General features: G+C 46.9%; 1 protein-coding gene and 1 long non-coding RNA gene across 15 annotated transcripts in view; one reads left to right on the top strand and one right to left on the bottom strand.

Moving 5' to 3' along the window:
* SLC1A6 (solute carrier family 1 member 6) overlaps positions 1–22,254 on the top strand; it is a 63,906-nt gene that overhangs the window by 21,399 nt on the left and 20,253 nt on the right. For 2 of the 14 annotated variants that reach the window (XM_077978058.1, XM_077978060.1), the window contains exons 1-4: positions 10,208–11,023; positions 11,945–12,105; positions 18,587–18,798; positions 19,625–19,762. In XM_077978058.1, coding sequence (XP_077834184.1) covers positions 18,594–18,798; positions 19,625–19,762 — 343 coding nt within the window. In that variant the 5' untranslated portion in view covers positions 10,208–11,023; positions 11,945–12,105; positions 18,587–18,593. Of the gene's footprint in view, positions 1–10,207; positions 11,088–11,944; positions 12,106–12,439; positions 13,477–18,515; positions 18,799–19,624; positions 19,763–22,254 lie in introns of those variants that run through there. The other 12 variants (XM_077978064.1, XM_077978066.1, XM_077978065.1 and 9 more) reach the window with 11 other exon arrangements.
* LOC144336798 (uncharacterized) lies at positions 8,890–13,883 on the bottom strand. Its single transcript, XR_013409113.1, has 3 exons — positions 13,815–13,883; positions 10,607–12,452; positions 8,890–9,967 (listed from the first exon to the last, which is right to left on the bottom strand). It is a non-coding gene; the product is annotated as an uncharacterized LOC144336798 (long non-coding RNA).

Genomic DNA, 22,254 nt, shown 5'->3' with positions numbered 1-22,254 from the left:
CTGGCTTATTTCACTCAACATAATGTTCTCTAGGTTCATCAAAAGGAAATCCTGTTATTTGTTCATGTTGTCATAAAGGACAGGATTTTCTTTTCTTACAACTGCATAGCATAGTATATTTAAAAATTCATTTCTCGGTGGACACTTAGATTGTTTCCATATCTTGACTATTGTGAATAACTTTGCAATGAGCATGGGGGTGCAGGTATCTCTTTGAGATACTGATTTCATTTCGTTTGGATATACATATCCGGTAGCGGGACTGCAGGATCATATGGTAATTCTATTTTAACTTTTTGAGAAACCTCCACACTGTTCTTTTTTTTCGAGACAGAGTCTTGCTCTGTCGCCCAGGCTGGAGTGCAGTGGCATGAACTTGGCTCACGGCAACTTCCGTCTCCTGGGTTCAAGTGAATCTCCTGCCTCAGCCTCCCCAGTAGCTGGGATTACAGGTGCACACCTGGCTGATTTTTGTATGTTTAGTAGAGACGGGTTTTCACCATGTTGGCCAGGCTGGTCTCAAACTCCTAACCTCAGGTGATCCACCCCCCTCAGCCTCCCAGTTTTGAAATTACAGGCATGAGCCACTGTGCCTGGCCTCCATACTTTTTTTTTTTTTTTTAATAATGGCTGTACTAATTTACATTCCCACCAACAGAGTACCCGGGCTCTCTTTTCTCCGAATTCCCCTGACCACTTATATTTCATCTTTAAAAAAATTTTTTTGACCGGGCGCGGTGGCTCACACCTGTAATTCCAGCACTTTGGGAGGCCGAGGTGAGTGGATCACCTGAGGTCGGGAGTTCAAGACCAGCCTGACCAACATGGAGAAACCCTGTCTTTTCTAAAAATACAAAATTAGCCAGGCATGGTGGCGCATGCCTGTAATCCCAGCTACTTGGGAGGCTGAGGCAGAAGAATTGCTTGAACCCAGGAAGTGGAGGTTGCAGTGAGCTGAGATCACACCATTGCACTCCAGCCTAGGCGACAAGAGAGAAACTCCTTCTTAAAAAATTTTAAGTAGATTTTGGGCCTACTGTGCAGTTTTGATACAAGGAAATATTGAATAGTCGTCAAGTCTGGGCTTTTAGTGTAGCCATCACCCAAATAGTGTGTATTGTACCTAATAGGTGGTGTCTCATCCCTCAGCCCCCGACCCTCCCACCTTTTGGAGTTGCCGGTGTATGTATATCCATGGATACCCATAGTTTAGCTCCCATTTGTGAGAACATTCAGTATTTGACTCTCTTCCTTCTTTTTTTTTTTTTTTTTTTGAGACGGAGTCTTGCTCTGTCACCCAGGCTGGAGTGCAGTGGCCGGATCTCAGCTCACTGCAAGCTCCGCCTCCCGGGTTTACGCCATTCTCCTGCCTCAGCCTCCCGAGTAGCTGGGACTACAGGCGCCCGCCACCTCGCCCGGCTATTTTTTTGTATTTTTTTTTTAGTAGAGACGGGGTTTCACCGTGTTAGCCGGGATCGTCTCTCGATCTCCTGACCTCGTGATCCGCCCATCTCGGCCTCCCAAAGTGCTGGGATTACAGGCTTGAGCCACCGCGCCCGGCCTCTTCCTTCTTTTTTTAAAGACAGGATCTTGCTTTGTTGCTCAGCCTGGAGTGCAGTGGCACGATCATGGCTCACTGCAGCCTTGAGCTTCTGAGCTCAGGTGATCCTCCCACCTCTGCCTCCTGAGTAGCTGGGACTACAGGTGTACACCACCACACCCAGGTTATTCTTCTTATTATTAATAGAGATGGGATCTTGCTATGCTGCCCAGGCTGGTTGTCTCCTACTCCTGAGCTCAAGTGATCCTCTCTCCTCAACCTCCCAAAATGTTGGAATTACAGGCATGAGCCACCACACCAGCTAGTATTTGACTTTCTGTTTGTGAGTTATTTCGCTTAAGATAATGGCCTCCAGCTCCATCCAAGTTGTTGCAAAAGACATTATTTCATTCTTTTTTTAATGGCTAAGTAGTATTCTACGGTGTATATTCTGACAGGTATTAGGTGATATCTCATTGTGGTTTTAATTTGCATTTTCCTGATGATTAATTATATTCAGCATTTTTGGTTTCATGAACCTGTTGGCCATTTTGTATGTCTTCTTTTGAGAAATGTCTATTCAAGTCCTTTGCCCATTTTCTAATTGGGTTATTTTTTTTCTGAACATAAGGTTTCACAGAGCAGGAGCACCATCATCTTGGACAAAAACCGCCACTTTAAGTTCCAGCTCTTTTTCTAGCCTCACGCATTGCAAAGAAATCACTTCTCTTCTAACTACAAGCAGACAGAAAGAGCAGATCATAAAACACAAATAAGACAGCTCGGGCACAGAGGGAGGTGGGGAGAAAGTTTATTGGGTAACGACCAAACTGCACCCTCATACAATGGACCCCAGTAAAACAGTGGGTCTTAATAAGCACATTTCTTTCCCTTCAGGTGCACTAAGATAGGGAAGCTAAAAGCAGACTTGGGGAATATGCCAGGAGACTCTCCGCCTCCTGGGTTCAAGCAATTCTTCTGCCTCAGCCTCCCGAGTAACTGGAATTACAGGTGTGCACCAACATGCCTGGCTAATTTTTGTATTTTCAGTAGAGACAGTATTTCGCCATGTTGGCCAGGCTGGTCTCGAACTCTTGACCTCATGATCCTCCCGCCTCAGCCTCCCAAAGTGGTGGGATTACAGGCGTGAGCCACCGCGTCCAACCCTGATTATTTCTTTCCCCCATAGGACTTATCACCGTCTGACAATGGTTTGCAAAGTGTAGGCTGCAAATCCCTAGGGTGTGGTGGCCTTGAGACCATTCAGGGGGTCTGCAAGGTCAAAATGATTTTAATAATCATACTAAGATATTATTCGCCTTTTTTCACTGTGTTAGTCTATGCACTCGTGGAGCAAAAGTGAGGGCGAGTAACAGTGTCTACCATCTAAGCATGAATCAACGCAGCAGCACCAAGCTGTACTAGGAGGCATTATATTCTTCATTGCTACACACTCATAGTTTTAACAAAAGTCAGTTTCAGGCCAGCTACAGTGACTCATGTATGTAATTCCAGCACCTTGGGAGGCCTTGGCAGGAGGATCACTTGAGTTCAGGAGTTTGAGACCCAGTCTCTACAAAAAAGTAAAAGAAAAATTAGCCAGACCTGGTGGCACACACCTGTAGTCCCAGCTACTCAGGAGGCTGAGGTGGGAGTGTCACTTGAGCCCAGGATGTCAAGGCTATAGTGAGCTATGATCGCAACACTGAACTCCAGCCTGGGTGACAGAGGGAGACCCTGTCTCAAAAAAAAAAAAAAAAACAAAAAAACCCCCAAAAAAACCAAACAAACAAACAAACAAAAAAAAACAACTCACTTTCATTTTGGCTTGTTGTGCTTGATAAAGCAATAAAATTATTCATTTTATTAAATCCTTTTTTTGTTTTTTGAGACAGAGTTTTGCTCTTGCCGCCCGGACTGGAGTGCAATGGTGCGATCTTGGCTTACTGCAAACCTCCACCTCGTTGGTTCAAGCAATTCTCCTCCCTCGGCATCCCTAGTAGCTGAGATTACAGGTGCCCGCCACCATAGTGAGCTAAGGTTTTTTTGTATTTTTACTAGAGATGGGGTTTCACCATGTTGGCCAGGCTGGTCTTGAAATCCTAACCTCAGATGATCCAACCACCTCGGCAATCTTGACTGTTGAGTATGTATCTTTTTAATTTTCTGTGTGATGCAATAGGAAGTATGGATAAAGAATTTTTCTACACACAGAACTACCATGGTAGCTGTCTCCAGGACCAAAAAAAAAACAAAAACCAAAAAAAAAAAAAAAAAAAAAACACTTTGATGAGTGTTTGAATTGCAAGCTGAATCAGCTACTTTTTTTTTTTTTTTTTTCACGGAATACCATTTTTGGACAGACAAACCGTGGCTATTCTGACATGGTGTATTAGCCTGTTTTTTTTTGTTGTTGTTGTTGTTTTGGTTTTTTTCTTTTTTGAGACAGAGTCTTGCTCTATCGCCCAGGCTGGAGTGCAATGGTGTGATCTTGGCTCACTGCAACCTCTGCCTCCTGGGTTCAAACAATTCTCCTGCCTCAGCCTCCTGAGTAGCTGAGTGGTGTGCACCACCATGCCCAGCTAATTTTTGTGTTGTTAGTAGAGATGGATTTTTGCCATAGTGGCCAGGCTGGCCTCAAACTCCTGGCTTCAAACGATCCTCTGTCCTTGGCCTCCCAAAGGCTGGGGTTACAGGCGTGAGCCACAGTGCCCTGTCAGACTGTTTGCATTGCTATAATAAAGGAATACCTGAGACTGGGTAATTGATAAAGAAAAGTGCTTTATTTTGGCTCATGGTTCTGTAGGCTGTACAGGAAGCATGGCGCTGGCATCTGTTTCTGGTGAGGTCTCAGGGAGCTTCCAGTCATGGCAGAAGGTAAAGGGGAGCAGAAATGTCAGATGATGAGAGAAAGCAAGAAAGAGAGAGGGAGGAGGTGCCAGGCTCTTTTAAACAGTTAGCTTTCCCGTGAACTCATAGAGTGAGAACTCGCTCATTACCAGGAGAATGGCAGCAAGCCATTCATAAAAATCCGCCCCTGTGACCCAAACACCTCCCACTAGGCCTGCCTCCAACACCAGAGGTCACATTTCAACACGGGATTTGGAGGGGACAGAACACTCAAACCCTATCAAAGGAAGTTTGACCGACGTTTTTGCAAAAATGAAAGAAATATATCTGTCACTTCAAGGAAAATGATTCACAGTCGCCATTGTCAATGATAAAATTTGCACTTGTCGGACAGGCACGGTGGCTCATGCCTGTAATCCCAGCACTTTGGGAGGCTGATGCGGGCGGATCACCTAAGGTCAGAAGTTCAAGAGCAGCCTGGCCAACGTGGTGAAACCCTGTCTCTACTAAAAATACAAAAATTAGCCAGGCGTGGGGGCACGTGCCTGTAATCCCCATTACTCAGAAGGCTGAGGCAGGGAATCACTTGAACCAGAGAGTCGGAGGTTGCAGTGAGCTGAGATCACGCCACTGCACTCCAGCCTGGCGACAGAGCCAGACTCTATCCAAAAAAAAAAAAAAATTGCACTTTTGAGTGAAAATTATAATTTTAAAAAATTTGTATTCATGACTGTGACAGCTTCCCAACACTTTAAAACTCTCCATGAGATCAGTGATGATATTAACAAACATGACTTTTTGTTGCTGCATAATGAAATGTGTTAATATTTAGAAGATCTATAACTAGTGAGCTAACATTTTTCAAATGACGAATGCATGAGGTTTCAAAATCATGCATGGTTAAAAGACGAGCTTAATGGATTTTAATATTAATAGAACACAAGAATTCACAGACAGGGTTTCTGATTCCACATTGCAACTGTTCTTGAAGAAACTATGTAGCATTTTGGTGTCACTCAAAGAATAGACACAATTACCTGAAAAGCTGATTGAAATAATCTTCCCTTTTCAACCGCCTATCTGTGTAAGGCTGAATATGTTTCATGTATTTCAACCAAAACAATATGCTACGACAGATTCAATGCAGAAGAAGATACAGTTGATTTTCATTATTCATGGTAGTTATATTATATGAAGTTGCTTTTTTTTTTTCTGCTTTTTTTTTTTTTTTTTTTGGAGATGGAGCTTTGCTCTTGTTGCCCAGGCTGGAGGGCAATGGTGCGATCTTGGCTCGCCACAATGGTGCGATCTCAGCTCACCACAACCTCTGCCTCCTGGGTTCAAGTGATTCTCCTGCCTCAGCCTCCCAAGTAGCTGTGACTACAGGCATGTGCCACAATACCCAGCTAATTTTGTATTTTTAGTAGAGACGGGGTTTCTCCATGTTGGTCAGGCTGGTCTCGAACTCCCAACCTCAGGTGATCTGCCCGCCTTGGCCTCCCAAAGTGCTGAGATTACAGGCTTGAGCCACGGCATCCAGCCCTATAAAGTTGCTTTGAACACTGAAGTAGCAGATACTAAATCACTGCTTCCAGGGGGAAGTATAAGATTTAGTTTCTGTAAGCACCTGGTCACAACATTTTTGTCAACTGATATACACTTTGTTTTATTTGTGTTTTTGTTTAAAGACACCATATTTAATATATGTTGTTGATTCACTAATATCAAGCTCATGGCCAACAGTACTAAAAGTTATGTCTGAGCACAGCTTACCTAACATACATATTGTCTCTGTAAGGCACGTCACAGCCTTACAGTTTGGTTTTTTTTTTGGTTGTTGTTGTTGTTTTAGAGATAGAGTCTTGCTCTGTCGCCCAGGCTGGAGTGCAGTGGTGCGATCATAGCTCACTGCAGCATCAAACTTCCAGGCTCAAGTGATCCTCCCACCTCAGTCTCCTGAGTAGCTGGGACCACAGGCACGCCCACCATACCTGGCTCATTTTAAAAGTTTTTGTAGAGATAGGGGAGTCTCGATATGTTGCTCCGGCTGGTCTCAAACCCCTGGGCTCAAGTAATCCTCCCGTCTTGGCTTCCCAAAGTGTGGCTGGGATTACAAGTGTGAGCCACCGCACCCAGCTACCCCACAGCCTTCTAGAGCTTAGAAACACACTAAGCACGTAAGCTTAGAAACGCTAGACAGCACTTCGGCAAAGTGCCTGGGACCATTTTAAACAGCAAAATCAACAAAAAACGTGAAAAATAGAAAAGGATGGCATTAAATAGGCCACAAATAGGATGCTTGTTCACCGTATGAGCTGAAACAAGATAACAGAGCGTGGTTTTATTGTACCTCAGCTACAGATGTTCACGCCGTGCAGCTCGAAATGTGCATCTCTCTGCAAATGACCCAGAATAACTTCAAAATCTCCGCAAGTATTAATTTTGGGGTCACAAATACATGTTAGTGAGTGAGTGACTTTGCAAATACAGAATCCATGAATAATGAAAATCAACTGTATAAAAATTCCGTTTCCTTTTTATTAAGGTAGACATCAAAGCAATTTGAAAAAGTGTAAAACAACGTCACTCTTCTCTTTTTTTTCCTTGTTTTGGAAAATACAGTTATTTTTCATAAAAATATGCTATTTTATGTTAACATGTAGTAGGTTTATTTTTGTTATGTCAAAATGAATAAATAAGTGTAGAAACACTTTTTCAGTTTTAATTTCTGATACTGTAAAGATCAATAGCTGTAACCTATATAAACAAAAGCTCTTTGGGATCTCCCAGGATCTTTTTAAATTAAGACACAGTTTCTGAGAACAGTTTTAGATTTACATAAAAAATGAAAAGATAGTACAGACAGTTCCCATATACTCTCTTGACTTAGTTTCACTTGTTATTAATATCTTTCATTAGTATGGCACATTTGTATAATTACAACATTGTAACATTGATATATTATTATATTGATACATTATTAACAAAATGTTATTGTTAGAGATACTTTTTTTTGAGACAGAGTCTTACCCTGTTGCCCAGGCTGGAGTGCAGTGGCATGACCTTGGATCGATGTAACCTCTGCCTCTTGGGTTCAAGTGATTCTCTTGCCTCAGCCTCCCGAGTAGCTGGGATTACAGTCACCCACCACCATGCCTGGCTAATTTTATATTTTTAGTAGATACAGGGTTTCACCATGTTGGCCTCGAACTCCTGACCTCTAGTGATCTGCCCACCTTGGCCTCCCAAAGGGCTGGGATTACAGGTGTGTGCCACCACGCCCGGCCAATATGGATACATTATTATTGGTGAAAGCCCATACCCTATTCAGATTTCCTAATTTTTTCCTTATATCCTTTTTCTTTTCTAGGATCTCACATTACATTTGGTTGTCACATCTTCTTAGATTCCTCTTGGCTGTGACAGTTTCTGAGACATTCCTTGTTTTCTCATTTTTTAATTTTAATTTTTTTTTAGAGACAGGGTCTCGCTGTGTTGCCCAGGCTGGAGTGCTGTGGCACAATCACAGTTCACTGCAGCCTCAACCACTTGAGTTCAAGCAGTCCTCCCGCCTCAGCCTCCTGAGTATCTGGGACTACAGGGCGCCTGCCACCAAACCCTGCTCCAGACGTTCGTTAATTTTTTTTTTTTTTTTTTTTGAGACGGAGTCTGGCTCTGTTGCCCAGGCTGGAGTGCAGTGGCCGGATCTCAGCTCACTGCAAGCTCCGCCTCCCGGGTTTACGCCATTCTCCTGCCTCAGCCTCCCGAGTAGCTGGGACTACATGCGCCCGCCACCTCGCCCGGCTAGTTTTTTGTATTTTTTAGTAGAGACGGGGTTTCACCATGTTAGCCAGGATGGTCTCGATCTCCTGACCTCGTGATCCGCCCGTCTCGGCCTCCCAAAGTGCTGGGATTACAGGCTTGAGCCACCGCGCCCGGCCCGTTAATTTTTAATGACTGTTTTGAAGAGGACTACGCAGGTAGATTACAGGATGCCTCTCTATTGAAATGTGTCTGATGCTTTTCTCATGCTTAGGCTTGAGTTGTGGTTTCTTTGGGATTGTCCCTGACTGTTACGGGTGTAAAGAATTTGCAAGACCCAATTGCCAGGGAACTATTGCTATTTTATTTACTTATTATTTTGTGTGACAGACCAAGGGCCCTGTTGTCTTCGCTGCTGAATCTCCAGCCTCTAGCACAGCCAAGTGCACAGTAAGTATTTGTGGAGTGAATGACTGTAAGAGGCACGAGTTCAGAGGCAGCTCTAGGTTCAAGAAGGATGCAGAATCGTCCAAGCATAGTGAGTGACTGAAGCAGAGGAGTGAGAAGGTTGCAGGGAGGGGTTGCCAATGTGGTCCAGGGGAACCTGACACCAAGGACAGAGATTCAGCCTTAGCCATACATTGGGGAGCATTCAAGTATACTGATGCCTGGGTCCCACTCCCAGGGATGCTGAAATGCTTAGTATAGCGTGTGGCTTGGGCATCAGATTTCTTCTCTTTCTTTCTTTTTTTTTTGGATAGGATCTTGCTCTGTTGTCCAGGCTGGAGTGCAGTGGCACAATCATAGCTCACTGTAACCTTAAGTTCCTAGGCTCAAGTGACCCTCCTGCCTCAGTCTCCTGAGTAACTGAGACTACAGATGTGTGCCCAGCTAATTTTTTGATTTTTTTTTTTAAATTAGAGACAGAGTCTTGCTATGTTGCCCAGGCTGATCTTGAACTCCTGGGCTCAAGTGATCCTCTCTCCTTGGCCTCCCAATGTGCTGGAGTTACATGCATGAGCCACCATGTCAGGCTGGCTTCAGAATTTTTGAAAGCTTTCCAGGTGATTTTAAAATACAGTCAAGTTTGAGAATCACCTATCTAGGAGCTGTTGCAAAGAAGCAGAGCTAGGACGATGAATGCAAACAATTAGAATTGGGGCACCTGTTTCCTGGCTGTGTGACCTTGGACAAGTTATTGAACCTTTCTGAGCACCTGTCCACGCCCTGAAAATAGAGGAAGTGATATCTACTTTATAGAAGTGTGTAGATGAAATATAAGTATTAATAAAAGAGCCGGCCTAGTTCAGGAGGTTGCCATCAACACTTCATCAATAACAGTAACAATAATAAAAAACATTGAACATGCACTGAGTTTTTTTTTTTTTTTTTGACGGAGTCTCGCTCTGTCGCCCAGGCTGGAGTGCGGTGGTGCGATCTCGGCTCACTGCAACCTCCGCCTCCTGTGTTCAAGAGATTCTCCCGCCTCAGCCTCCCGAGTAGCTGGACTACAGGCATGCGCCACCATGCCCGTCTAATTTTTGTATTTTTGTAGAGACAGGGTTTCACCATCTTTGCCAGGCTGGTCTTGAACTCCTGACCTCAAGTGATTCATGCCCGCCTCGGCCTCCCAAAGTGCTGGGATTACAAGCTTGAGCCACCGCGCCCGGCCTGCACTGAGTTTTTATTCACATGACAGACTTTATGCTCAGATCTTTAAATGGCGTTAGCTCTCAGGAGAGGCGGAAGATGTGGGAAGCAACCAAGTCACTGCCTTTCGAGAAGAAAAGCCGAGTGCGCCTTTCCTGGTGTGCTCTAAAGACAGCGAAGAATAATATTAATTACAATAGGAGCAACATTATCCATCTCCCATTTGCCCAATGCTTCGCGCTGGCATGGAGCATTTCCAGCCTCACGCGCTTTAATTTTCCCAGCTTTAATTTTCTATGGGGTCGGCCAAGTCATCTCCCTTGTTTAGAGGAGGAGGCCAGGCTCAGAGAGGGAGAGGGGTTGGCCCAAGGGCACAGAGCGGTCGAGTGGCCAAGGCCAGAAGGTGCACCCGCAGGGAGAAGGGGGCAGCGGAGCCATCTCCCGGGCTGTTGTCACTGGGACACTAGAGCCGCGCCTTCCCCAGGCCTCCGCCGAGGCTGCTGGCGCGGGTCCCGCAGTGCCAGGGCCTGTTCCCCGCGCTCCGCCCGGGATGCTGAGGCCTCCGAGGGCTCCGGAGACGGTTTAGGGGGCGGGGGCGCGGAGGCGCGGCTCTGAGCAGGGGGCGGGGGCTGGATGCCGGAGAGGCCACTCACCCCCGCCCACCCCAACTCCCCTCCCTTCCCAAACACGCGGTCCCCTTTCTCCCGCGCGGCTGCTGAGCCTGGGCTGGGCGCGGGGGAGGCGGGGGGCATCGCGGAGGGGATCCCGCCCCCTCCCCCGGCCGCCCGGCGCCCCCACACCCACGTAAGCTCAGGGTTGGCCCGGATCCCACCGGCAGCACAGCGCGTCCCGGCTCCGCGCCGGTGCCTCCACCGTCCAGTCCCCACGCCGGCGCTGCACCGTCCCTGGCGGGTCCCCGCGGCCCCGGCCGGGCGCTTCGCCGGGCTCCGGCTCCTGCATCCGGGCGCAGCGCGCAGGCCGAGGCGCTGGCAGGCCGCCCCCGCCGCTCCGAACGCTGGTGACTGGGGGCTCCGCGGCTCGGCGCGGGGACTCGGTGGGGCTGCGGCGCGGAGGTTGCGGGCAGGTGGGGATCCGTGGCGCTGGGCTGAGGCGTGTGGGGCGCTCCCTGCACCCACGTCCCCACCTCTCTGCCGCCCTTTGTCTCTGAGCTCCTCCTTGCCCCTTAGAGCCGTCGCCTCCGCTTTTCTCTGGGTCGTTCTGGTGAGTTTCCTATCCCCTTAGTTATCCCCAGTCTCCCTGCCCCATATCCCCACCTCCCCAACCCGTGGCCTCCGCTCACAGGCATGTTTCCAGCACCGAGCCTGATGCCTCGTGCATTTATAGGGCTCGATTGCTTTCTCTATCAGAGGGCTTATTTCACCAATTTCAGATATATCTGATGTGGCTGAGGCTGCAAGGGGTCTGGGCATTTGTGTGTGTGTGTGTGTGTGTGTGTGTGTGAGAGAGAGAGAGAGAGAGAGAGACAGACAGACAGATAGACAGACAGACTGAATTTGTGAGTGGGATCGCCGTCCTGAACAGGTGTGTGGAGCTGAATGTTTAAATGTGAGGATGATTTCAAAAGTCTGAAGTTTGTGTTTTGTGACCTAAAGAGAGTGTGTGTGTGTTTCTGTGTGTATGTAGGAATTGTGTGACTGTCACTGCTTCTGTAGGATTTAATCCATGAAGGGTGGTTGTGCAGAGCCACGAAGGTGTGTGTGGTTGTGTGTCTGAGGGTGTACATGAATGTGTGTGTGTGCAGAATTGTACGACTGTATGCCTGGAATTGCATTTCTGAAGGTGTGTGGTTGTGCGCCTGAGGGTGTACATGAATGTGGGAAGTGTGTGTGTGTGTGTGTAGGGATTGTATGACTGCATGCACGGAGCTGCATTTCTGAAGGTGTGTGTGGGTATGTGTGTGGTTGTATGTCTGAAGAGTTTGCGTGTGACTGGGGTTGTGGATGTGTCAATTGCATACAAGAGGTTTTCGAGGTTATGTGTGCCTGTGTGTGTCTGAGTGTGTGTGATGTACGTGGTTTCCATCCCATCTCTCTCTCCCCTCACTCACTCCTCTGGCTAGCACAGCATTGACATAAAATGTATAGAAAGCATTTTCAGTTTACTCACTGTAACTTGCTTTAGTTTTAGGGATGTAAGAGGCTCCAAGAGGTAGCCGACACATCTCGTCATATTGAAGTGTCTGGAGGTTGGGAGAACCGAGTGGGAAAGACCCATCCTCACCCCTCACCCTGTAGAGACTGGGGACACTAGAAGGGACATTTTCTGAGCAGGAAACCCAAGAGGTAAGTCCAAAAGAAAGCCTAGACCCAGGAAAGCCTAGAAAAGAGGGAGCCCAGGGTGGGGAAGAAGAGAGAGACCCAGAGAGGCCAAAGTGGAGGTTAAGATCACATTTCAAGTCAAACATTTTTAAAAACTAATATTATTATTAATTTGACAATCACAATGGTATAAACTTATAAGTGATGCAGACAAGAGAAAAATTGATAGTAAGACATTCTCACACTGTAGCATTTTATTCTTAATTTTGTGTGAGTTAGGTTTCTGCTTTTTATCAACCACAGTTGACAACTATATTATAGTCATCAGGTGCTAAGGTGCTGTTTTCTTTTCTTTTAGACAGGGTTTTATGCTGTTATCCAAGTTGGAGTGCAGTGGTACAATCATAGCTCATTGCAGCCTCAAACTTCCGGGTTCAAGCGATCCTCTTGCTTTAGCCTCTTGAGTAGCTAGGACTACAGGCACGGGCCACTATGCCTGGCTAATTTTTAATTTTTTAAAAAGAGATAGGATCTGGCTATGTTGCCCAGGCTGGCCATGAACTCCTGGGGTCAAGCAGTCCTCCAAACTTCACTTCTCAAACTGTTGGGATTGCAGGCATGAGCCACTGCGTCTGGCCCACAGATGCTAAGTGTTGTCTGCTCTTCTCCAGGGGTCAGCAAATTTTTTTCAGCAAATGGCCCGAGAGTAAATATTTGGAGCTTTGTGGCCCATACAATCTGTCCCAACAACTCAACTTAGGCATTGTAGCTTGAAAGCAGCTCTAGACAATAGGTAATGAATGAGTGTGGCTGTGTGCCAATAAAACTTTATTTACAAAAACAAGCAGTAGGCTGAATTTGACTAGCAGACCATAGTTTGTCAATACCGTACTATGGCTTGTAAGGAAGAGAAAAGAACCGGACAAAACCCTAGCCTCTGGAGTTTTCCTGACTGTTCAGATCTTAGCTGAATGATCTCTCTTGGTATCCACAGGCAACTTCCTGCTGTGGCTTAGGGACTGGAAACATAATATCCCAGAGGAGAGGGAGGGATTGTACATTCCCTGTGTAGTCTGTGGTTCACTCCTTGGGATTTTTTTTTTTTTTTTTTTTTTTTCACAGCAAGGTGAGAAGCAGCTTTGTGGTTTCAGGAGATGGATCCATTTGGAGCAGGATCTTAAGTGGGGCTTGGCATTCGGTATTTGGATTAGATCTAGAGGACACAGGGTCTGGAAAACCAGGGCAGATGTCCCATCCCTTGGATATGGTGGGGAGTGGAGGAGGGCAAGGAAGATCTCAGAAAAACCAGTGGCAGCAAAACAAAAAGCCAGGCATCTACGTACTGGTAAAACAGAGGCCTCCGAGAAACTCCCAGCTGGACCTGGTTGAATTCAGGTACTGGGCATGAGGCTGGGGTGGGGGTGAGAAAATATATCAGGGAGCCTTGATCCCTTAGGAAGTAGATGGGGAAGCTGCCGGGCGCTGTGGCTCATGCCTGTAATCCCAGCACTTTGGGAGGCCGAGGCCGTTGGCTCACCTGAGGTCAGGAGTTCGAGACCAGCCTGGCTGACATGATGAAACCTGCCTCTACTAAAAATTAAAAAAAAAAAAAAAAAAAAAAATTAGCCAGATATGGTGGCAGGTGCCTGTAATCCCAGCTATTCAGGAGGCTGAGGCAGGAGAATTGCTTGAATCCAGGAGGTGGAGGTTGCAGTGGGCTGAGATCATGCCACTGCACTCCAGCTTGGGCAACAAGAGCGAAACTCCATTTAAAAAAAAAAAAAAAAAAAAAAAAGGAAGTAGATGCGGGAGGTGAACACATTCTCTTTATAGGTGTGACAATCCCAGGCAAACCAAATAGGTACAGAGTCCAGTACAGGGTACAATATTTAGTGTCTTCCTTTAATTTACAGAGTTTTTTTTTTCTGAGTCAGATGAATCTGGTGTATTGCTGGGGAGACAGACAGCAGACTCTGAAGGGAGAAGTAAAAAGGGTTTGTCATCGGACTATTTATGAAGATACTAGCAGAGAGGAGGACCCAGGGAGATCCAGGGTTATGGCGGAGGACTGTCCCATGGCAGCAGTGGTCTTAGGTAGAGGAACACAGCTGCTGCCAAGTAGGGGCCTGGCACAGGGAGCTGGGAGACGGGAGAGTAAATGCTCCATCTCAATCTCTTCCCACCCTCCATTCTCCTGCTGCCTTTCAAAGAATTTTGTGGCTGGGCGTGGTGGCTCACGCCTGTAATCCCTGCACTTTGGGAGGCGGAGGCAGGCGGATCACCTGAGGTCAGGAGTTTGAGTCCAGCTTGGCCAACGCGGTGAAACCCCATCTTTACAAAAGATACAAAAATTAGCCAGGTGGGGTGGCGGGTGGCTGTAATCCCAGCTATTTGGGAGGCTGAGGCAGGAGAGTCACTTGAACCTGGGAGGTGGAGGTTGCAGTGAGCTGAGATGGTGCCATTGCGCTCCAGCCTCAAAAAAAAAAAAAAAAAAAAAAAAAGAAAGAAAGAATGGTGTATACATTTAGAGGGTACAAGGGTAGTTTTGATACATGCATAGATTGCATGGTGATGATGTTCGGGCTTTTAGTGTAAACATCACTCTAATTGTGTGTGTTGCACCTATTAAGTAATTTTTCACATCCCATCCACCTCTCACCCTCCCACCCTTTCTTTCGAGTTTTCAATGTCTGTTATTTCACTCTATGTCCTTGTGTATACATTATTTAGCTCCCACTTATAAGTAAACATGCGGTGTTACACTTTGCTTCTGAATTATTTCGCTTAAGAGAATGGCCTCCAATTCTATGTATGTTGCTGTAAAGAACATTTCATTCTTTATTATGGCTGATTAGTATTCCATTATATACATAATGAAACATAGATACGATAACATAATCAACAATGTAGCAAGAAAATGTGATAGCGATATAAATGTGATACAGGTCTGTTTATCTATAATGTGACACACTTATCTGTATCACATTTTCTTTAATCGTCCATTGGTGGACACTTAGGGTGATTCTGTATCTAAGCGATTGCAAATATTGCTGTGAAGAAACATACCAGTGTAGATATCCTTTTGATACAATGATTTGTTTTCCTTGGGGTGGATATTCAGTAGGGAGGTTTCTGGATGGGATAGTAGTTCTATTTTTAGTTCGTTGAGAAATCTTCATACTGTTGTCCTTTCCACTGGGCAGATCAAAAGGGAGCCAGTGGGAGACGGAGCCTAAGAGTGGGTCTAGAAGGAAGAACAGAATTCTCAGTATGCCTGGAGGAAGGGCACCACCCTTTCTTGGTTATGAGAACAGTGTAGGTTAGGAGGTGTAGTACCTATAGCACACAGTGCTTTTAGGGACCTACAGAAATGTCTTCCCTTCCTTCCCTCCTTCCTTCCTTCCCTTCCTTCCTTTCCTTCCCTTCCTTCCCTCCCTTCCCTCGCTTCCCTCCCTTCCCTCCCTTTCCTCTCCTCTCCTTCCTTCCTTCCTTCCTTCCTTCCTTCCTTCCTTCCTTCCTTCCTTCCTTCCTTCCTTCCTTCCTCTCTTCTCTTCTCTTCTCTTCTCTTCTCTTCTCTTCTCTTCTCTTCTCTTCTCTTCTCTTCTCTTCTCTTCTCTCTCTTTTTTTTTTTTTTTGACAAAGTCTGGCTCTGTCACCCAGGCTGGAGTGCGGTGGTGCAATCTTGGCTCACTGCGATCTCTGCCTCCCAGGTTCAAGCGATTCTCCTGCCTCAGCCTCTGGAGTAGCCAGGATTACAGGCGTGTGACACATCCAGCTAATTTTTGTATTTTTCGTAGAGATGGGGTTTCGCCATGTTGGCCAGGCTGGTCTCGAACTCCTGACCTCAAGCGATCCGCCCGCTTCGGCCTCCCAGAGTGCTGGGATTACAGACGCGAGCCACTGCGCCCTGGCCATTTTCATTTCTTTTTGTTCCCTTTTATTTTGAGTTGATATGAAATACTTGTACATATTGGTGGGATACAGAGTGATATTTCGATACATGTATACAATGTGTAATGATCAAATCAGGGTAATTAGCATGTCCATCATCTCAAACATTGATCATGTCTTAATGTGCGAACGCTCAGAACCTTCTCTACTGGCTTTTTGGAACATATAGAATAAATGATCATTAACCATAGAACACCAGAACTCATTCTTTCTCTCTAGCTGTAGTTTTGTATCTGTTAACCAACCTCGCCCCATCCTCCCCTCCCACCTGCCCTTCCCAGCCTCTAGTACAATTCTACTATTTCCCTGATGTTTTCATCTCTTTTAAAATTAGAAGACAGAAACAAGTGTTTAGATGAAAGAAAATGCTATAATGTATAATATTAACATATTCATTTTAATTTTTTTTTTTTTAGGGTGGGTGCGGTGTCTCGTGCCTATAATCCCAGCACTTTTGGAGGCTGAGGTGGGAGGATCACTTGAGCCCAGGAGTTGGAGGCTGCAGTGAGCTGCACTCCTGCCTGGGTGGCAGAGCGACATTCTGTCTTAGGTCTTGAACTCCTGGGCTCAGGTGATCCTCCCCGCTCAGCCACCCAAGTAGCTGGGATTAAAGGCGTGAGCCACAGCAGCTGGCTCCATTTATAAAATTGAGGGCAAATTCACATAACACGGAAGCAACCATTTGAAAACGTACAATTTAATAGCATCTAGTATTTTCATTATGTTGTGCAATAACTATCACCTCTATCTCGTTCTGAAATAATACATTTTTCTTTATATGAATGCAGTTGTAAAACAGAATTTTAATGTAGACTTTTTTTTTAATGAAGAAAAGGGTGCACAAAGAGAAAAGTTCCTCAGGCCTACGAAAATCACAATTTCTAAGCCGCCCTGTACATGTGAAGTGTTTAGTTGGTAGACGGATGGGCAGGTTTTAATTTTTATATGCATTGTATTTAATGTTGTTGAAAAATATAATTCACATTTCAAGTAGGAGTCTAAAGTTTCCATTTTACATACATTTTTAATTTTAATTTTTAAAATAATTATTTATTTATTTTTATTTTGAGACAGAGTCTCACTCTGTCGTCCAGGCTGGAGTGCTGTGGTGCAATCTCTGTTCACTGCAACCTCCATTTCCCGGGTCCAAGTGATTCTCTTGCCTCAGCCTCCTGAGTAGCTGGGACTACAGGCACCTGCCACCATGCCCGGGCAATTTTTGTATTTTTAGTAGAGGCGGGATTTCATCATGTTAGCCTGGCTGGTCTCGAACTCCTGAGCTCAAGTGATCTGCCCGCCTCGGCCTCCCAAATGCTGGGATTATAGGCGTGAGCCACGGCGCCTGGTTCGGTACTGTTTTTTAGATAAGTGAATTAGGACACATGGATATCGCCAAATATAAGGAGGAGACACGAAAGTCTGCAGTTTGGGAAATAGCAGTACAGTGCCTGCCACCCCAGAGGGGCTCATGCACATCACGCTGTGGCCAAGAGTCATTATCATTTCATTACCAAAGGACTCCCCGCTCTCTGTGTTGCTCACCTGGGCATTCAGGCAGAGTAGCTGCATTTACTGGGCACCTGCTCTTTGCCAGGCGCCTGCTGATTTTGTCCTTGTGAAAAGCCTCCAGGCTGGACACAAAACCGTGTTAATTTAGAGGACTAGCCTCCGGGTGCTTTGTCTAGGGCTCCATATGCAGCAGGCACTTCACAAAGGCTTGTTAATTTCCTTTGAGCCGCTGGGGCAGCCCCCAGAGGCTTGTGATAATCTCAGTGAAAAAAGAATGGGCTGGAGTCAGGGAATGTCAAAAGGATCCATTATTTTGTGGTTTCCTCCTCTTCCCAGCCATTCCCAGGAATGATTCTGGAGACTTGACCTTTTCCTGCCAAGACCTGATCTTAGAACCCCAGGCAGTGCCTCAGGTGTCCTCAGATGGGCACATCTTAACAGACTGACCTTCCCCTTCCCCTGCCTTTTTAAAAAAATTTTTTTATTTTTATTTATTTGTTGCTCTTAGAGACAGGGCTGTGCTCTGTCACCCAGGCTGGAGTGCAGTGGTGCAATCACAGCTCACTGCAGCCTCAAACTTCTGGGCTCAAGCGATCCTCTTGCCTTGGCCTTAGAAAGTGTTGGGATTACAGGTGTGGGCCAGTGCGCCTGGCCTTTGTGCTTTTTTGGAGGGGTGGAGGTCTCACCATCTTGCTCAGGCTGGGAAGATCATAGCTCACTGTAACCTTGAACTCTTGGGCTCAAGCGATCCTCCTGCCTCAGCCTCCCGAATAGCTAGGACTACCATCCCCAGCTGTTTTTAAATTTTTAGAAACAGGGTCTCACTATGTTGCCCAGGCCAGTCTTGAACTCCTGGGTGCGAGTGATTCTCCTGCCTCCGCCTCCCAAAGTGCTGGGATTACAGGCCTGAGCCAAAACACTCAACCACCCCCGCCTTCTGAGAGTCCTTAGGAAGCGCTCATCACTCTTCCCAGCCTTCGCCATCTGCCCACGCCTGCCTTCTGTCCTGGCCCTCACCAGCCCCAGGCTTCTCTGTTTCCCGCAGATAGACCATGAGCAGCCATGGCAACAGCCTGTTCCTGCGGGAGAGCGGCCAGCGGCTGGGCCGGGTGGGCTGGCTGCAGCGGCTGCAGGAAAGCCTGCAGCAGCGAGCACTGCGCACCCGCCTGCGCCTGCAGACCATGACTCGCGAGCACGTGCTGCGCTTCCTGCGCCGAAACGCCTTCATCCTGCTGACGGTCAGCGCGGTGGTCATCGGTGAGCTCTGCCTCCTGGAGGGCGGGGACTTCGGGGAAAGGCAGGGACTTCAGGGAAATTCCTGGCCCCTACACATCTCTTTGCTCCACTCCCTCATTCTCACCTGCACACACCTCCCAGTCCCACTAGCCACCCTCAACCCCACATAAAGACACACCACACAGATGAATACGCATGTGTGCAAACACAACTGTGTGCACACAATGTCACATGCATATTCTTGTGTATACACACACACACATATATACATATACAATGTACAAACACACTTTGCACGCACACATATGCATGCATTGAACTTATAGGTGCAAACACAGAAACTTACATGCACACTTGTGCATGTGTATTGGAACTTATAAACACATTCACATCTCACATACGTTCTCCTGAGTACTCGTGCACACACTTATGAGTTTAAAAACCACATACATTCGCATGTTTGAAAATAGTAACATACACACAAATTACACCTATAGATGTCCAGGAAAACACGTGTGCATATTCATGTGTATATGTGCCTGTATACAGACACCTATGCCCGTTTACAAGTGAACGTCTACCGTCACATATCCTGGATATGTATACACTTACACATTTACATTTACACAGACATGGACACACATTTACACAGTATCAGTATGGTAACCCATACATGCATACATTTCTACAATGTCTGCACGCATCAGTGCACACACGAATACACACACTCATAGGATATTTCTCTCCCTCACTCCCACCCTTGCCCTAGCCTTCTTAGGGTGGATGGACCCTGCCTAGGGCTGGGCAACCCAGACTTCAGTCCATGGACCCCTTCTTTTGACCTTAGGGGTCAGCCTGGCCTTTGCCCTGCGCCCATATCAGCTCACCTACCGCCAGATCAAGTACTTCTCTTTTCCCGGAGAGCTTCTCATGAGGATGCTGCAGATGCTGGTGTTACCTCTCATTGTCTCCAGCCTGGTCACAGGTGAGAGAGCCCAGGCCAGTGTTGGCCTCCAAGACCCATCCGGAGCCTCAGCTTGAACCCAGAGCCAAGGCCATCCCAAGCATGGGACCACTTCCTTGACGTGGCACCTCAAACGCGGAGCCTGCGTCTGGTCCAGGGTCCTTGGCCAAACAAAGCCCAGGTCCCGATCGGTCCCAGGTTCCAGACCCCATATGACCCCACCCCACTTAACTCAGTAGGCTTCCTGTCCTTTTCCTTGGAGGTAAAAATGCCAGCTTGCAAGGGGCTCAGTATTACCCAGAAGTGAGAGAAAGTCTTGGAGGGGCAGCCAGGGAGAGTGGCCGGGATATGGTGTGGATGTGCAGGGAGTAGCGTGTAGATTAGGGTGTGGAAGGTGCATGAGATGGAGGTGACAGCTTAGTGGGTAGAGGGTGGGATGGGAGTATGGTTGGCTTATGCAGGGGTCCACAGACTTTTGCTGTAGAGGGCTGGATAGTAAACATTTTCAGCTTCAAGGGCCATATGGTCTCTTCTGCAACTAGAGTTGATCCTTGAACAATTTGGGTGTTAGGGGCACCAATCCCCACACAGTCAAAAATCCACATATAACTTTTTTTTTTTTTTTCCGGAACCTCGCTCTGTTACCAGGCTAGAGTGCAGTGGCACCATCTCGGCCCTCTCACTGCAATCTCCGCCTCCCAGGTTCAAGCAATTCCCCCACCTCAGCCTCCCAAGTAGCTGGGACTACAGGCGCGCACCAACGCGCCCGGCTAATTTTTTCTATTTTAGTAGAGGTGGGGTTTCACCATATTGGCCAGGATGGTATTGATTTCCTGACCTCATGATCTGCCCACCTCGGCCTCCTATAGTGCTGGGATTGCAGGCGTGAGCCACCGCGTCGGGCTCACGTGTAACTTTTGACTCCCGAAAAGCTTAACTGCTAATCGCCTACTATCGACTGGAAGCCTTACAGATAGCATAAACAGTTGGCTAACTCATATTTTGTATGCTGTATGTATTATATACTATATTCTTTTCTTTCTTTCTTTTTTTTTTTTTTCAAGACGGAGTGTCACTCTGTCACCCAGGCTGGAGTGCAGTGGCGCGATCTCGGCTCACTGCAAGCTCCGCCTCCTGGGTTCACGCCATTCTCCTGCCTCAGCCTCCTGAGTAGCTGGGACTACAGGTGCCCACCACCATGCCCGGCTAGTTTTTTGTGTTTTTAGTAGAGACGGGGTTTCACCGTGTTAGCCAGGATGGTCTCGATCTCCTGACCTCGTGATCTGCCCACCTGGGCCTCCCAAAGTGCTGAGATTACAGGCGTGAGCCACCGCGCCCAGCCGTTATATACTATATTCTTAAAATATAGTAAGCTAGAGAATAGAATGTTATTAAGAAAATCAGGCCAGGTGAGGTGGCTTATGTCTGTAATCCTAGTGCTTTGGGAGGTTGAGGCAGGAGGATTGCTTGAGCCCAGGAGTTTGATATCAGCCTGGGCAACACAGTGAAACTCCAGCTCTACAAAAAATAAAAAAATCAGCAGGACATGGTGATACATGCCCATAGTCCTAGCTACTCGAGAGGCTGAGGCAGGAGGATCACTTGAACCCAGGAGGCTGCAGTGAGCTATGATGGTACCACTGCACTCTAGCCTGGGCAACAGGGTGAGACTCTGTCTATTAAAAAAATGATAAGGAAGAGAAATTTTATTTACTATTAATTGAGTGGAAGTGGATCATCATAAAGATCTTCATCCTCATTGTCTTCATGCTGAGTAGGCTGAGGAAGAGGAAGAGGAGGGCTTGTCTTGCTGTCTCAGGGGTGGCAGAGGCGGAAGAAAATCCATGCATAAGTGTACTCGAACAGTTGAAACCCATGCTGTTCAAGGGTCAATTGTACTCGATTCTGCCACTGTAGCACAAAAGCAGCCATAGACAATATGAGAACAAATGGGCATGATGGTGTTCCAATAAAACTTTATTTACAAAAGCAGGCAGAGGGCCGGATTTGGCATGAGTAGCAGTTTGCCAATCCCTGGATTTGGGGATGGGGAAGAAGAAAAAAGCATGAAGAAATGGTTTCTTAGGTTGGGTTTCCTGGAAGCAGAGCCTGACTGAGATGGGGATGTCTGCACTGGTGATTTATTGCGGGGTAGCTCTCATGAGAAACTCATAAGGGAGTGAGGGAAGTGGGACGGGACTGGGAAAACAGTGAAGCAAAGATGTGGGTTTCAGAAGAAGGCTGGCCTGTCAACCTGATTTCATCGGGAGCTCTGGAGCATGAGCAGAACCACAGAGTTGAACCCCTCCCCAGCTCTGCTGCCACCTGAATCAAAGGAGTTGGCCATTGTGAATCCTTGCATGGTCATTCATTGGCTATTGGTCTCCCCTGGGGTTTTTGTGGGCAAGGCAGTTCCTGTTTTGTTGAGGGCAATTCTCAGGAGAAGGAGAAGGGGGCAGCCTGAGCTATTTGTAGACAGTGCTCTTGGGGCTGAAGGATCAGCATATTGGCTT

Source organism: Macaca mulatta, chromosome 19 (genome assembly GCF_049350105.2).
Source record: "Macaca mulatta isolate MMU2019108-1 chromosome 19, T2T-MMU8v2.0, whole genome shotgun sequence".
Lineage (NCBI taxonomy): Eukaryota > Metazoa > Chordata > Mammalia > Primates > Cercopithecidae > Macaca > Macaca mulatta.
The sequence above is the reverse complement of the archived record's forward strand: the minus strand, read 5'-3'. Positions and strand labels throughout refer to the sequence as shown.